General features: G+C 42.4%; 3 protein-coding genes across 5 annotated transcripts; 2 read left to right on the top strand and 1 right to left on the bottom strand.

Annotated features, from left to right (window-relative positions):
* The first annotated feature begins 2708 nt into the window (after window positions 1–2708).
* LOC121056725 lies at window positions 2709–3579 on the top strand. Its single transcript, XM_040529975.1, has one exon. It carries the CDS (start codon window positions 2822–2824, stop codon window positions 3221–3223), a length of 402 nt encoding a protein of 133 aa, XP_040385909.1. The 5' UTR covers window positions 2709–2821; the 3' UTR covers window positions 3224–3579.
* Window positions 3580–9754: 6175 nt separating this feature from the next.
* On the top strand, window positions 9755–13701 carry LOC102709612 (acyl-protein thioesterase 2). 2 transcript variants are annotated; one of them, XM_040520059.1, is made up of 10 exons: window positions 9755–9902; window positions 10428–10531; window positions 10614–10716; window positions 11228–11264; window positions 11392–11461; window positions 11603–11707; window positions 12135–12285; window positions 12365–12447; window positions 13066–13159; window positions 13239–13701. In XM_040520059.1, the coding sequence occupies exons 2-10, from the start codon at window positions 10495–10497 to the stop codon at window positions 13327–13329; spliced, it is 771 nt and encodes a 256-aa protein (XP_040375993.1). In that variant the 5' UTR covers window positions 9755–9902; window positions 10428–10494; the 3' UTR covers window positions 13330–13701. The 2 variants fall into 2 exon arrangements, with proteins under 2 accessions (XP_040375993.1, XP_006645555.3); XM_006645492.3 differs by lacking the exon at window positions 9755–9902 and adding an exon at window positions 10073–10155.
* A 200-nt stretch (window positions 13702–13901) lies between these two features.
* LOC102711470 (monothiol glutaredoxin-S4, mitochondrial) lies at window positions 13902–16498 on the bottom strand. Of its 2 annotated transcripts, none has more exons than XM_015843870.2 (7): window positions 16414–16498; window positions 16244–16318; window positions 15386–15562; window positions 15153–15252; window positions 14998–15064; window positions 14383–14461; window positions 13902–14278 (listed from the first exon to the last, which is right to left on the bottom strand). In XM_015843870.2, exons 2-7 carry the CDS (start codon window positions 16310–16312, stop codon window positions 14213–14215), a joined length of 558 nt encoding a protein of 185 aa, XP_015699356.1. In that variant the 5' UTR covers window positions 16313–16318; window positions 16414–16498; the 3' UTR covers window positions 13902–14212. The 2 variants fall into 2 exon arrangements, with proteins under 2 accessions (XP_015699356.1, XP_006643818.1); XM_006643755.3 differs by having other exon boundaries at window positions 16433–16456.
* Window positions 16499–16581: the final 83 nt, after the last annotated feature.

The raw sequence follows: 16581 nt of genomic DNA, 5'->3' as shown, positions 1-16581 counted from the left end.
CAGGATTGGTTCTTCATGTGTTGACATCTTTTACAACAGTTGCTGTTGTGGGTAACTGACCCACCCACCAAAGGAAGAGCACTTGCAGACCAGTGGTAGCGATACTGCAGCAGCTATTGTCGTAACATTAGTGTATACTAATACAAATCTTATAGATATTTTTTAAGATTTTAAACTTCAAACAATTTTATCTCTTACCTCATATATTACTTTTTAAAAACGTTTGTACCATATTGTTAAACACATGCTTTAGAAAAGTAGATCTCTCATGCATATGTTTTTACATTGTTACTGTAAATTAATTGATGTGTTACTGTAAAATTTCTATGAGTGGTGGACTTAGATAGACATAAGGGGAAGCCCATAAGAGAGTTGACCCACAGGGAAACCCTTTGACCAGCCTTTAAGTGAGGTAGGGATATTTTTCAGGCCTTAAAAAGAGGGGTGGAAGGTGGGATCGACCTTTAAAGGCATTAGAAATGAGAGGGGTATATAATAGATTATACAAAGAGGTGCACGTATTAATATTACTCCATAATATACTTTAGACATGTAAATTTTAAACATACAAACTTTATACATGTAATATATATACATACCTTAGACATATAAACTTTATATATATATATATACACACACATACATACATACATGCACACATACATACAAATAAAAAATAAAACTTACATATACATAAAAAAATAATAGATATAAACTTAATATATAAAAAACTTTATACATATTAATTTATACCTGTAAACTGTGTACACATAAAGATAAAAACATATTTGTAAAATTAAAAAAAAATCACTGCATGAATGCACTGAGCCAGCCCACCAAATCCCTACGCTGACGGCCCAATAAGCCTTCGTGGGGCCGTGTTCGCGCGCCTCCTCCCCGAGCGAGCGTTCGCTAAATAGATTTTATTGGCGGCAAGGCCCTCACACCACCAGACAAACCATGGCCCCTTTAGCTGCGGCCCAGTTAGTTCCTTGGTAAGCCAGTCAGCGACGCCAGTCTCCATGATCGGGCAAGCTCCTCCCACTGCCTTCCTTGGAGATGGGCGTTCCAGCCCAGCTCCATGTTTGCTTGAAAGCGTCGTGTTGGCTGCCATTTGCCAAGCTGCACGTGAAGTCGTCGTTGCCGTTCTAGCCCCGAAAGAGACGTCTTTACTGTAGTTGCAGTTGCACATATTCCATCAGTATACTGTTTTCGTTTCTGTTTTTATTTTTATAAGTTAAATTTTAAATGTGTACTTTTAAATTTAAGTTTTTTTACTATAAATTTTTTCAGTCTTTATTTTTATATCGCCAAGAACACGTAAAATAAAATTTTATTTAAAAAGTATGGTTACATTTAACAATAAATCGTTTGACTTTTTTTTTACTAAAAAGCAAAATGATACCCGACATTTCTTTTCCAGAGAGAGATCGATTCGATTCACTGTGTACCAACCGCGGCATATGCTTAGCCTACCGCTTCCAGCCCCGGTATATACCGTTCTACGGTTCAGACAGTGTACGAGTACCGCATGGACATGAAGCATTGGACAAATGACGATCTCCTTCCACGCAGGTGCACTGCACCCGCTTCAATTTGGCGCCGAGCGGCAAGGTCGACGAGCCACTTGAGCAACACCCCTTTTAACGAATTATTCCGCAAGTTCCACGACCGACGATGACACGCCGCCGGTGAGCGGCGGCGGCGGCGACCTCCGCCGATAGAAATTATCACGTGGAAACGGCCGGCGCAGATGAGCTAAGCCACCCCGGCGCTTCCAGGCGACGGCGATGGGAGACCGGCCGCGGCGAGCGATCGCTAGCTAGGTGACAGGGGAGGTTGCTGTCGCCGCGGGGAGGGGAGACCGGTGGCGAGCCGCCACCTCGGTCGGCCGCGCGCACACGCGGTTCGGACCGGTTCTTCCCGGCAGCGTGCACCGCGGGGACCGAAATATCTGTCCACGTCGTCGCCGGAGTCGCCGTCCCCGTGGCCGTCGTCGAGCTACGGAACAAAGTACCGGGAGGAAATGTAATCCACGCGCGATCCATCGAGAAGGGACTGATTAAACCGCCTTCTGTTTTGCCCTTTTTCTTTTCTTCTCTTCTTTCGAAAACTTCCTTTTTTCTTTTCTAAAAGTCCCTCGGTAAAACCTCGGTTAAGTCACTGCGTGAACAAAACAATTACTACGTGAGATGCGACGCATCAGCATCACTTTCATTTAGTGATTTATTACACAAATATACAGCACATTGGATATTCATTCCATGGTTTTCGCTATAAAAAATACAAAATATAAGAAAATATCTTAAAGAAACAACTCTACCGTCATATAAAAAGTACTTCCTAAAAATAAGAAAAATATCACCTATTTTTAAATTCTAAAAAAGATCTCACACAATAGAAAATCCCAGCCTGGCCTTCCCCTGCCGATAAACGTGCAATTTTTCCCTCTCCAGACAAATTCAAAAGGCGGTGAAACAAACAAACAAAAAATAGAGAGAAAAAACCCCGAAAACCCCGTACCGTTGCCCACGGTATAAACCAACGAAAAAACGGAGCGACGTCCCCGGTTGCCCAAAAAGGCGCGCCCGGCCCCACCACCGAAAAAGCGACGGCCCGCGAGAAAAAGCGCACCGCTCGATGCGCGCCACGTGTCCCTCCCCACCTCTCCCCTTATCCACTCGTTTCCCTCCTCCTCTTCCTTCTTCCTCCCTCGCCTTAAAATCCCTTCTCCTCTCCTCCCAATTCCAAGAAATCCAAGTCGAATCGAAAGCTCAAGGGGATATTCTTTGGTTTCTAGATACCTTCGCGGTGGAATCCAATGGCGGTGGCGTCGGGGATGGCTTTCCCGGTGAGGCCGGCGGCGGCGGCGAGGCCGTGCGGTGCGGTGGCGTCCGCGTCGGCCGCCGGCGGGGCGAGGTTCCGCGCCGACGGGGGTGGGAGCGGTGGGAAGTGGTGGGCGCCGCTGCTGGGGTGGTCGGGCCAGCCCGACTACATCGACGCGCAGCCGGTGGCGGCGGCGGAGGAGGGGCGGCCGCACGCGGCGGCGCAGCAGCAGCAGCGGGGAGGGGGCGGGAGGAGGTTCGGCGTGCTGACGGAGGAGAAGGCGCGGCAGCTGCGGGCGCGGATGATGGAGACGGAGAGCTTCCACGACTGCATGTACCACTCCGCCATCGCCTCCCGCCTCGCCTCCGCCGCCCCCGGCGACGACGGCGACCACTAGCTCCTCCTCCTCCTCCTCCTCCTCCGCCGCCGCCGCCGCCGTCCACCCATCTGCACATACTACGCCTCCACCCACCACGTCGCCAATGATGTTGTTGTGTCGTTTTGGTATCAATAACCTCGCCGCCGCCGCCGTCACCGTCGCGGCCGCGGAGTATTAGTACAGGCCTCGACGGCGGCGTGCCTGCCGGATTCATTCCATGGAGACGGGATGGTTTAATCCTTGTCTCCATTTCTGTAACTCTAGTATAACAGATAGTGCAATCTAAATGTTGTAACGAGAAATTCCAACAAATTTCTGTAACAATATGGTTTGTTCGACAAGAAATCCAGCCAGTGCTTTTGGCTCTTTCTTCATCTTGATTATCTGCAGTCGAAGGACTCATCAATCTATCAAAAAGCTTAGATTTCTCATATTTCTACGCATAATTGATGTTGCTTCTGATCTACTCCTCTTGATTAATATTTTTATGTTCAAATGTTTGTTGCATCAATATTTGTAAAATTTGTAGTATTACTTGTCATATTGGTGATTGTTTGGTTATTTCATAGAAAATTTCAAAATGTTATATTTACAAATAAAAATAATTTATAAATAAAAAAATTATATATATATATACTCTTAGTAATCTAAAAACCAATATTGCAAAATAAACTTCGGTAAAAAAAATCTAAAATCAACTCTAAATTTAAAGTTAAAAGTTTAAATTTTGGTTTATAAGCGTAAATAAAAAGACGGGTCGAATAACATTCTATTTAAATAGAGATTTATTCATGAGTTACCCTCGTTCATCCTATTACCTAAGCAGCTCTTTATTTATTTAAGATGCTGGAGTGTTTTCTTGTTAACTTTAACCTCTTGTTAAAAACAATGTCTACATTTTCAAAACGAAGAGATTATGATTCTTTTTAAGAACAGCGAGAAGCGTGTGTCCCGGTCAGGAGTCAAACAAGATAAGTGATCTCCAGCATTCTGCTAGCTTATCCCAACACACATCACAATGGTACAGCATCTGTCACAAGAGTGAAGCAAAGGTTCAGCTTACTGAACTACTCGGAGTGACGCTGAAAGCGACACCAGAGTAATTAATTAAGCAAAGGTTAGTGCCACACTCCAACTTGAGACAAGAAGATTTGGCCATGACGACAAGTTCACTAGAACGGCAATCCGGCAAACGGTGTGCTTCAAGTCAGCGAAGGGCTTCTTCTTCCACAGCTCGGTGGCCCCACATGACCAGGAGCCCCGTCAGCATCTCTTATCTAGACAAAGGCACCGTCTGCGAATAATTGAGAGCTCATCTCAGGAAAAAGGACAGAAATGGAGCAGACTTGCTGGAACACTGCTTCAGTATCCAATGCTGGTTTGTGTAGAACCTCTTAGCCAGATTTCATGAAAATTCGGAGTTTGAATGTTTGAGTCTAAACTTGTACCACACCTCCGAGCAGGGGCGGATCTAGGATAAAAAATGACTGAGGCGCGTATCTATAACTCGTAGAACAACTTAAAATTAAAATTCAAGTAAAACTCACATCATTTTAACTTATAAAAGCTCTAAAACTCTAAGATATTACCATTTTTACTATTAAAGTTGGGACCTATAAGTCATGCTACCATAAATATACCTAATGAGCTGGAGTATAATTTCGTAGCCGCCGTTTAGCCATCCTGAAGCAAAGTGCACAGGATCCTCCCAAAATGAAGAGAATTAGGCGAGAAGCAAAGGGTTGAGTATATGTGTGGCAACTTGTAAATCTAGTCTCTTTGTATAAGCCAGAATTTTAATTTTCAATTTTAAAATTAGAGTTGATTTTGTGTTTTTATTATAGTTATATATATATATATGTGTGTGTTTATTTATATATTATTTTTCGTTTGTAAATATGCCGTTTAGATTTTTTATTAAAAAACCAAAAGATCACCCCTTGGAAATTTTAAACAACCAATGGTGCACTTGGAAATTATAAACAGCCAATCACGAGTATTTGATTGTGCACTGAAGCATCAAGCAAAGATCCATACTGCTGCTGCTGCTTCCAGATGGGTAGATCAAACGACGTATTTGGGGTCCCCCATGTCAGAGAGAGAGAGAGAGAAGCATAGGCAACGTGGAAGAAAATGCTGGGCCAGAAAGGCCTAAATGTGCAGCTCTTTTGTTGGGCTTTCCCTTTCCAAAAGCTATTCTTCTTCATTTTATCATTTTTCAGTGGGAAAAGTCCGCTTTACCTTCCTCATATAAGTTAAGTCTAATGTACGTCCCTCCTGCGCAAATCTATTGTTTACTTTCACATTCTATGTTGAGTCTAGCTTACCTCCCTCAACCGCACATTGCTGAAAGTCCGTATGGACTTTTTTTCCTTTTTCGGTTTCTGAAAGTAAAAGCCAGCAAATTTATGCAGCCATATCAACGCATTTGTGTTCTCTTAGTTTAATGATCCCTGAATATATATATCTTTCTCTGTATTTTAATAGATGACGATATTGACTTTTTGACACAAGATTGTTTGTTCATACTATTCAAAATAACTTATGTAATTATCATTTATTTTATTATGACTGTGTTTATTACTAAATATATTTTAATTATAAATTATAATTTCACGTATTTACACAAATATTTGAATACGACCAATAATCAAACCTATAACAAAAATCAACGGCATCGTATATTAATAAAGAGGAATTATTTCATAACCAAACTGACATTGGTAAGATTAATAATATGAATTCTTACCAATACAGAGTATGTTTGGATATTGAGATACATACTGTTTCGTATAAAAACTCTAGAAATTAGAAGAATCTCTCTTAAACTACACTTATATTATGAGAATATGTAGTTAGAGAATCCCCCAAAAAACTATAATCTAGAAGCTAGAAAAATCAACCTTTTCACATTATAAGAGGCTCACTAGATGTTTCTAAGAACTTTAAGATTCCCCAAACATAGCCCCTCGGAAACATCACTACATCAGGATTGACAAAAGGCAGAAATAGGGAAAAACACGAGATTTGGATAGGAATACATGTGTAAAATAGATAATCAAAAAGCACAGAAAAACATATAAAAGACCATTTAAATAGGATGCATGAAAATCACAGAAACTAGAAGAGAGAGTAGAGCCACAGGTAGAGATGGCAATTTCACCCGCGAGATAGGGTCCCAGGCAGGGACCCGCCCCTACGGGTACGGGTTTCAGATTTGATCTACAGGTAATTGGGTAAGCGGGACCGGGACCCTGCATTTGAGCAGTGTGGGGTCGAATGTGGATTCCGACCCGTGGGCCCAAGTGGGTGTGTTCCAAATGATGGATTGATGGATCATGCATGAAATATTTATGTAACTATGTTCTTGATGAACATTTTAGGATGGTATTCAATTATTCGTGCTATTTTTGATAATGTGTCAATTATATTTAACTTTTATTCGTACTAAATTCGTCGTTATCTTGTATTTGTTGTGTTGATTGAAACGACACATGACTCAATACGGGTGAGCGGGTTCCTGGTTGGTTCAAGTACAGGAATTGATTTGGACCTGTTTCTCCACTTGGGGCCAGGTATGGGTAGAGAAGTGAGGATCAGTTTCGAGTCTGTTCCGGACCAACCCACCCCGTTGCCATCCCTAGTCACAGGAAACTTTTATGCATAGTTAGATCTCATTCTAACTTTTTCCCAAACTTGCACAGAACGAGGCATTTCATAGGATCCGATCCTTACTCCATATAAGAAAAAAATTCCATCTATCCTAAAAAAGACTTTATTTTTTTAGTTTCTATGTCTAGCGCTTGATCATCCGTCTTATTTGAAAAATATTTAAAAAATCAAAAAATTAGTCACGCGTAAAATATCATTCATGTTTTATCATCTAATAACATTAACTATATTAATCATAATTTTTTAAAATAAGACAAAGGGTCAAACATTTTATCGAGAGCTGAAAAATGAACTTATTTTAGAACGGGCGGGCGAGCATGAAAGATTAGAACCCTACGAACTTTCTACTATATTTTTCTTTAGATCAAATGGGTTCTAAAGGTGCACCGTGCACATGATGAGGGATTGACAAATGGTGCTTCACTTGGTGGTGGCAGCAACCGGGCCATTTTTCAGAGAGGCGCAGGCGTGGTGATAATGTGATATGCGGTAGCAGATTTGAGCAGCGTAGGCCCAGCCCATTTGCCCAGTTGTCCATCCCTGCCTGCCTTGGCTTGGGCATGCCATCTGCTCTGACACTGCTACTTTGCAAACTTCACTCAACTTTGTCTCTGGCCAGCTTGCAACTAGTAAGCATCACTTCTCTGTCAATAATACTTCGCGTACGACCATAGTCATACGACCCGTGTACGATCACGATACGGACGGAGCACTACTGCACTGCGTGCGGATGGATCACTCATGACGTAAACGGGGCGAGCCGCGAGCGCCGTGATTGTACGACGGTCATACACGTACGTATATCATCGTTTCTTCTCTATCACACGCCATTTCTTAATTCTGATACCTGCACTGAACTTATGGTCTACGTGAAATGGCATTTTTGCATCATGCCTAATAAATCTAAAGACATGGAGCAATGGATAATACTACTCCCTAAGTAGTTTCAGAATCCTTTTAGGCGTTGTTTGACTCTTGTCTTGCCAATTCCCTTTTTTCAATCGAAAGAATTGATCATCACCAATTTCCTTTTGCAAAAACTGGTTTAGCTTCGTTTGGTTTGGTACCGAAGTTACATTTCAGAATCAAACTAATAAAATATAATTTGGCAACACCAATTTTAGCTATAGACGACTACCACCTCCATACTAAAATATAAGCATTTTTAGTCGGTTTTGTAAATATTAAAGTTAAGAAAAAAACTATATAGTCCTTTAATTAATGAAAAATATATGAGAATAATGTTGGATAGAAAGTGATTGACGGGACAACTAGGATCGTGAATAGGCTATAAATATTTAAGACAAAATTTAAATACTAGAAATACTCGTATGCATTTTGGTTGAGAATTTTTTTTGGCTTGGCTGGGTCAGGCAATAAACGATACAAGTTCATTATGCTTCCATTCTTATGTTCAAAACCCAATGCTGATTGACGGAAACGACAAAAATAACTCATAAATAATTGTATCATTAAATTTCACAATTCAAAATTGATCATGGATTCATGGCTTTAAGCCGCATCTCCGAAGGGTAGGCCACCGAATAATAGATCGCATAGTTGATGCTGTTGCTGTGTCCTGTGTATGGGCCAAGAGTTTAGCCCCATCAATTATTATTACATACGGAACAGATGATTTAACCGGAATAACAATGATAGGGGAATCACAAGAAAATTTTCATCTTAAAGGTAATGTTCTAAATAAAAAAGAAGACATCACTATATTTTGTCATTGACGAAGGGGAGGGAACTATATTTTGTCCGTCTCTCTTCAAGTGTTTGTGTTTTTCAATAAAGTCGTTAGATGATCAGATAGTTTGGGTTTCTAGGTTTTTCTTGTATCTTTATGGAGTCAGATTCGTTTAGTCTTTTACCGTTTCTCTATTGACAATCATAATAAGGGAATTGCTCCGTTCTAAATGATAAATATTTTTAAGGCTTAAGATCATGCACTGATTTGCATGTTTCCCAATATTCCAATAATTCTAAAGCGAAAGGAATTCTAATTTTATTTTCTTTTCTAAAAAATTGATCACCAAAGTGATTAAAAATAAATCTTTTGGCATCTCCTTATTTTTAAACCCACCTATGTCCCATAAAAACTTTATCTTCAAGGAAACTTTTTTTTCCACAAAGACTCTTTTAGAGTAACCATTGCATTAAAATATTTTAAGAAAGCAAGGAACATATTCATTAGGGTTAGAGATAGGGCGACAAATGCACTGTGAATTGAAAAGGTGAAGACTATTTTAGTTTTTTGGTTTATATTGGTACGTGTGAGATAGGAGAAAGACAAAGTCTTTTTTATGACAGATAGAGTATTGCCAACCAAAAAAATGCTTATATGTTAGAGTACATGTATGTAATATATATTATTGGCATTATAATTTGCCTTTTAAAAATGAGCGGGAAAAACATGAAAACCAAAGACATAAGTCTTGTCTTTTTCGCTTATAAGCCCCGATTTAAATAATTTTGAGATTTTATTATAGTTTATTTTTTACTTTTGTTCTTAGAGATAAAAACATATATATAAAAACTTTTTGCCTATAAATTACTTTTAATTATTAGCCCTCTATCCGTCCCGATATAAGTGCAATTCGTGCAGTAAGAGCAAAGTATTTGTTAGAAGAAATGACATAAATGCTCCTTATTAAATAAGTAGATTATACGGCTAAAATAAATAAAGATTTAAATATAATATGATCGATGAGACTGTCATGCACTGTTTGTGCCATAAATTTAAATTTCAGAAAAAAACCGATGTTATTACACGTAATAAGCTTAATCGTGTACGGAGTATACTTTGGTGGCTCCAGAAAAAGGAGGGACAAAATATTCTTCATCGAGATTCGCACGACTACAATACCACGGCGGTGGGACCACACCACCAGCAAACAACCTCCCATATCGCCCCCAGCCTCGCGGAGCGGAAGGATCGCGACGACGACGACCTCCTCGCCGGCTCGCCGCCGCCGTCACCGACCCGACCTCCGAGTCCCATCGTCGCCGCCGGCGAGGCGAGGTGCGCGCTTCTCACCCCGTGCTCTCTCTCCCTCCCGCGCGCAGGCCACAGCCAGCCAATCGCGGGCGGCAGTCCGCTTTTTTCCAAATCCGTGCGAGGCGAGGGGCTCCCCCCCGCATCTGGTACTGTCTCCACTGTTCCATTTGTGGCGCCTGCTTGCTCTGCCACCGCCATCACGCGCGCTCATGTGGTGCGCGCAGAGAGGCGGTGGTGGTGGTGGTGCCCTAGCTCCTGCGCATCGCTGCCGTCTCTGGTAGATTCCCTCCGCTCCCCCACCCGCACTCCCACGAGAGAGAGAGAGAAAATTGCTCCCCTTTCCGCCGCCCAAATCCGCCTTTGCCCCCCTTGGATCGCGTCGCGTCGGGTCGCCACTGCCGCTGCCACCTCCCTCGTACGCACGCGCGCGCGCGAGCTCGCGCCTTTATCTGCTGGCTTCCGGTTGGTGGCTTGGTGCTGGTGGTAGTGATCTCACCGTGGGTGGATTGGATTTTTTTTTTTTTTGTTCTTCTGTTTGTTGGTTTGCAGCGTCGTGGGGGTGAGCAGAGCGTGGCCGCGAGGGGTGGCGGCGGCCGCGGCGGCGATTGTTCGCGGGATGAGCTTCGGCGGCAGCAGCTCCGTCGCGTCCGGTGGTACGTCTCGTCTCGTTCGCTCGATTGGCCGATTGACGATGGCGTGATGCTGTGATTTGGGTGCGTTTGGGATTGGGTGCAGGTGGGAAGAGGCTCGAGTACGGGCGGACGCATGTCGTGAGGCCCAAGGGCGCGCACAAGGCCACCATCGTCTGGCTCCACGGCCTCGGGGACAACGGAGCCAGGTACGCCCACCCTCCTCGCCAATTCCGCCGCCGTCCATCCTCTCTCTCGTTGTGATCGATGTGCTCACCGGACGCCTACATCACCGACTGCCGTTTTCTCAGTTCATCTAGTGTTGATCAAGCTGCCGGGGACACGGGACTAGCTTGCTGCCAAATGGCAACAATGGCAGTTTCGCAGTGCCAATTTCGTTTCTTATAACACACCGTGTTATTGCAACCTCAATGCTAATCTGATTAGGTGTACATACATATGCTGCTCTGTTAGTCTGTTTGTATTGGAGTAATATCTGCTATAGAATTTTTTTGGATGGTTTTTCCCCTTTCCCAAATGCCACCACTTCCAGTCTACTCCTGCACGATGGTCTAGTCACAATGCACAGAATTAATTAGTATTGGCAGGAGAGGCAGTTTCTGCGAAACCATGCTGTAGATGATTGCTCTGTGCTGCGTCGCTACAAGTCACATTTTGGGAGAGAGTGGCATGAATGATGGATTTTATTTCATTTTGCAGCTGGTCTCAACTATTGGAAACCCTTCCCCTTCCCAATGTAAGTTAGCACACATATTTCAAATATCTGTCCCACTCCAAAGTGTTTTTGTGATTCCTTCCTTTGTGCATACGTTGCTAAATTCAGTACCTTTTCCCTCTCCTAACGTATTTTGCATTAACTACAGATAAAATGGATTTGCCCCACCGCGCCTACAAGGCCGGTGGCAGTGTTTGGTGGGTTCCCATCAACTGCATGTAAGTTCCATATTATGTCTAATTTCCTACTCTTCTCCTGGTCATACTTCTACCAATCCTTAGGGAATTGCTCTGTCTGGTTACTCTGGTGCGCATGCACTGTTATTTCATACATTACTTTGACATTGTCTGTATTTGTAGGGTTTGATGTTGCTGATCTTTCAGAAGACGCTCCTGATGATGTAGAGGGATTGGATGCCTCGGCTGCACATGTTGCAAACCTATTATCGACTGAGCCAGCTGACAGTAGGTTCCCGAGTTATTCTCCATTTGTTTGCTTGTTGCAGCATAACATTGTCTTTTTAACCCTTTTATCAAGCAAACGGGACACATGAGATCACACATGTTTCTTTTGTGAATATGGCATATTGCGTATAAAAGAATCAACATATGAGAGAATAAAATAGCTATCCCAATCACCGCCTGCTGGGGAAATCAAAGCTAAAAAACTTTATGTTGTTATGTAAAACTTCAGTAAAAAGTGATGTAGATCTAATTTGAACCTCATACGTTATTCCCCAGGAAAGAAACTAATTTGACCTCATATATTGATAATGCAATGAACAGAGGCCCTGCAATAACGCAACAAACGGACCATACTTATATTTTCCGTGACCATGGCATATCAACTTTATCTCTATAACATTTTCTCCTGTCACATTAACAATTGCAGTCAAACTTGGGGTTGGTGGTTTTAGCATGGGAGCTGCCACTGCCCTTTACTCTGCAACCTGCTATGCGCATGGAAAATATGGAAATGGTAATCCATATCCTGTGAACTTAAGTGTGTCTGTTGGTCTTAGTGGCTGGCTTCCCTGTGCCAGGTTTGTCCTTGTATGTTGATGTGTTTAGGTATTGATGAAATTTCTGCCCTGTAAATGATATAACTGTGGGTCACCCCAGGTCCTTGAAAAACAAGATTGAAAGCTCACAGGAGGCTGCACAAAAGGCTTCATCTGTACCTCTTCTGCTTTGTCATGGAAAAGGTGCATAAACTATTCTACGACCTTCATTCAACATTCAAATTTCTGGTACATTTATGTGCTTATAATGGCACAAGCATATCATATCAATTGACAATGTTCTAAGATCCATCTTGAGTTAGTTTGGGGGTAACACCTGTATCATTGCTCTATGCTATGTGAAGGCATAGCCTACCTTGCTAGGTCCTGAGTTTTGACAATAGCATGTTATTATTCATAGGAAAGAAAGGCAACTTGGCAGTCTAACTTCTTCCATCCTATTTTTGCCGTGGAACCTACCTCATTCCATGTACCATTATCAAAGGGATTCAAAGATAAACTCCATGCATTCTAACATGAGAAATAGAAGGGGTGGGGTGGGGGGCACCTTGAATCAAATTTGGGACAATTTATTATAGGGAAATTTGCAACCGTGCCATTATGATTTTTATGCCATTCAGATGTTCTTCATATGCACTACCATCTCACCGAGTGGTAGTCAGTTAGCGGTATGTAAGGGTTTTCCGCACCAATAACAATGTAACCGATATAATCTCTCACTATCTGATAGGTTTATAAGGAATCACTCCTAGAAAACAAACCATCTATTCTTATCCTGTGCTTTACTTCGATTCTATGCAGCTGATGATGTAGTTCTCTACAAGCATGGGGAGAAATCTGCTGAGGCACTGAAGTCAACTGGATTTTCAAATGTGGTGTTCAAGTCATACAACAGGTTTGATGCCTTAACCAATTCCCTATCGCTATGGCTCTACCGATTTTTTTTTCACTTATGCTTTTGCTCCCTCTTGAAGACTTGGACACTACACTGTGCCAGAGGAGATGGACGAAGTCTGCAAATGGCTCACCGCAAACTTGGCGATCAGCAGCTCGTCGTCGACTTGATTGGAGAATTGGCTATGTCCAAATAATACCTGTGGTTGTTCCAAAGATTGAGAGAGAGGTAAATGGTTGGATAGCGAACTGGGGCTTGGGTATACGGCCATGGGGTAAGCTTGGCGTGTCATCATGCGGACATGCCTCACGGCATCTTGCAACTCTTAAAATTTCCACAGTTTGGGTCTTCGTTTGTTTCCCTTCCCTCTATAAAGTAGGGGACGGCGTCGTGATGTATTATTTTGTTTTTGGTAGCACGGATGTTTTTGCTTGGCACGCCGTGTTTCGGTCCGGTTGTTCAGTTCTATGTCGCCTTATGAGATAATTCATTGGGAGTGCTTTGGGTTCACCTGCCTGGCAATGCTGATACTTTTTCACCAATCAGACGAAGGATGTGCTTTGGACTCGGTTTAACTTCTGCTGTGCGATACGTAGGTAGGTCTACCAGTGTGATTTTCACACGACGTAGATCACACTGTCGCACGAGGACCGGTTCAGGCAACGCAGTAAAACCTGGATGAATATTCCCTTTTGTGCCGTTAGCCGGTATGTTAATAAGAAGGTAGTTTTAAGAGGTCCTAGAACAGAGAAGTATACTCTATATATAAGACCGAAAACAGAAACATCGACATTTACCGAACGGCGTAGCAACATTTATTTATCGTGCTACAGAGCTTGGATACTACTGGAACAGAGGGTTCTTCCACCATACTTGACATAACAAATATCAAACAACAGGAGAAAGCTAATCCATGCTCAATTCTGCCCACACACACATAATGGAAGATAATTCAAAGATCTTATCCACGAAAGGTAACGAGAGTTCAGAAAGAAACCAACTCCCATACTAGTGCTAAAGCTGACGGGACAAAACTGGCGTACTTTGCCTTCCTCATGATGATTCATTTTGTTCACGCTTTTGTGCAATATCGCCAAGCACATCCTTAAGCTGACCTTTCTGAAGAAAATTAAACAAATAAAGGAATCCATTACTGAGTTAAGAATTAACATAGTAGATGGATATACCAGGTAATTAAAAACGAGGAAGATAAGCTCACTTGCCTGATGCATATCTAATATGATATCAGATCCCCCAACAAACTCTCCTTTGATAAATATTTGTGGAAATGTAGGCCAGTTGCTGCAGAAGCAAAACAGAATAAGTTGTGAACCCGCTGAAGAATAAACAGTTACCTGTTTCTGAGAACCAGCTGAAAGGTACATCACAATCCATTTTTTATATGATAGACAAGATTTCAACTCAATAAAAACAAAGACATCAACGGTAAACACGACAAGTGGTGCTCCATAATATTGTACCATGGAACACAGAATGGTGCCTCTAATAATATTTTATGGAAGAGAATACTGTATATAAAGCCTCAAAGGATCAACCTATGCCAATCTAACAGTAGAAACTCATCTTTCTTGAGTTGTCATCAGCTTAAGATTTTTTTTGGCATAGTCATTCCTTGAAGCTGTTTTTATGACTCAAGTCAAAAGGTCAAAACAATTGCCTCAAATCTTTACTATATAATATCATACTGTATTCATGTCAGGTAGAATCTAATCTACCAGTTTAATTCCTTCTCCTGTTGAAAAACAAGTGGTATGTCACCCAAAAGAAACACAAAACAAGATTAGGAAGGTTTGACCGTTTGACAAGGAGTCACTTACGTGTGGGCTTTGACACTCTCTTTGAGCTTGAGGTCTCCCAAAATATCTCTAGCACTGATAGGGACATCTGCAATTATGATATGATTTAAGAATTTATGGAATGCCATGTGTTATCAACTGCATTTCAAGCAAATCAGAATTCAGTGCTAACTAACCATATAGCTTGAGGACTTTAACTGCCAACGCACTGAACCCGCACCTAGGAGCATCAGGATAACCCTTCATGTAGATCAAGACAGGGTTCTCCTTGATATCCTGCCCAACGACTATGTTACAGCATTAAAAAAGTGGCAGGAAAACATCATGAAACTTTGAGATATTCCTAGAGTTGCCAGAAAATAAGTTCTTCAATTTAAATGTTCCAAAACTTCATTATAAATGTTAATACCTGAGCAACAATGTCATCAAAAGACATGTTGGAACTTTTGCTTGTAGGCTGGAAATCCTGATGGGTATCAGGATCAGCAGCTACTCGTGTTGAACTTGAGTCCCCACTTGCACTAGAATCACCATCAAGTCCTGATGAGTAGTTCCTAAAATGCTGGATAGCTGGTTGTGACACAGCCTGTTTTTCCAGTTATCATGAAAAACAAGTATATCACACAAACATGAAATCAAAAGGGAATATATTACCTGAGTAGAGCATATTAGACACTAATAGAACATCGCTTTATATGGGGAAAATGGTCACCCTATAACATGACTATATAACAGGAAAAGCTACACAATTTGCTTGCAGAACTTTAATGCAAGACTGGTCATTTTTCTAATACACTGGAAGTGTAAGAAAACCTGACTTATAACACGGGGTTAAAAAAGGTTAACACATTAAAATTGGAAGGTAATGGCCAGACTGCCAGAGAGCCATACGCATCGCCCTAAATTATAATGCTAGCATGGACCAAATCTAAACCATGAGAAGAATAGAGCAGGTCGGACACAAAAAAAAATTGCCAATAGTTTTGCAAACAATTTTGTTCACCAGATGGAAGCTAGCACAATTGCACATGTGCAGTTACTGAATAGAACTAATGACGAACAGGTGGTCACAGACTCACAGCAGTCCATACTCATAAACCAAACCCTAGATACGGTGTTCTCATCAGATAAATTGGGTGCAAACGAAGATCAAAACAAAATCTACGGAGTAATCTGATTACAGCGTCACTTCGATGACAAGCCAAGGCGGATGAAATGCACAAGACGGTCCAGGAGAGGACGGCGAGGGGAGGGAAGGAAACCTTACAGCTACGCTCGGCGCGTGGCGCGATCTCACGAGCCCTCTCACGAGGGCGGTCGACATCAACCTCGCCATGATACCCTGCAGCGGCGACAAGAGAATTGGGTTAATCAGACGCCAAGGGCCCCGCCGATCTACCAGCTAGACCGGCAGAAATGATTCCCGACTAGACATACGCCAAGGACGGAGCCCTACGGTGGCCGGAGGCGCCGCCGGCGACGGAGGAGGGAGGAGGGAGAGCGCACGCTGGTGCCGCCGCCGCCGCCGCGCCGACCTGGCCGAGCTCCTGATGTGAATCACGGCAGCCGGCCGCTTCGCTGATCTTCTATCCGTTGGGCTGGGCC

This window comes from Oryza brachyantha, chromosome 1 (genome assembly GCF_000231095.2).
Source record: "Oryza brachyantha chromosome 1, ObraRS2, whole genome shotgun sequence".
In the NCBI taxonomy this organism is placed as follows: Eukaryota; Viridiplantae; Streptophyta; class Magnoliopsida; order Poales; family Poaceae; genus Oryza; species Oryza brachyantha.
The sequence above is the reverse complement of the archived record's forward strand: the minus strand, read 5'-3'. Positions and strand labels throughout refer to the sequence as shown.

Excerpts from the sequence above, each read along its gene's own strand:
- LOC121056725 (XM_040529975.1), top strand. The coding sequence starts at position 2,822 with ATGGCGGTGGCGTCGGGGATGGCTTTCCCGGTGAGGCCGGCGGCGGCG.
- LOC102709612 (XM_006645492.3), top strand. The coding sequence starts at position 10,088 with ATGTGGTGCGCGCAGAGAGGCGGTGGTGGTGGTGGTGCCCTAGCTCCT. Across the intron at positions 10,156-10,427 it reads GCGCATCGCTGCCGTCTCTG|CGTCGTGGGGGTGAGCAGAG; the intron begins GTAGATTCCCTC and ends GTTGGTTTGCAG. Across the intron at positions 11,462-11,602 it reads TGGGTTCCCATCAACTGCAT|GGTTTGATGTTGCTGATCTT; the intron begins GTAAGTTCCATA and ends CTGTATTTGTAG.
- LOC102711470 (XM_015843870.2), bottom strand. The coding sequence starts at position 16,312 with ATGGCGAGGTTGATGTCGACCGCCCTCGTGAGAGGGCTCGTGAGATCG. Across the intron at positions 15,065-15,152 it reads TAAAGTCCTCAAGCTATATG|ATGTCCCTATCAGTGCTAGA; the intron begins GTTAGTTAGCAC and ends TCATAATTGCAG. Across the intron at positions 14,462-14,997 it reads GAGAGTGTCAAAGCCCACAC|CAACTGGCCTACATTTCCAC; the intron begins GTAAGTGACTCC and ends TTGCTTCTGCAG.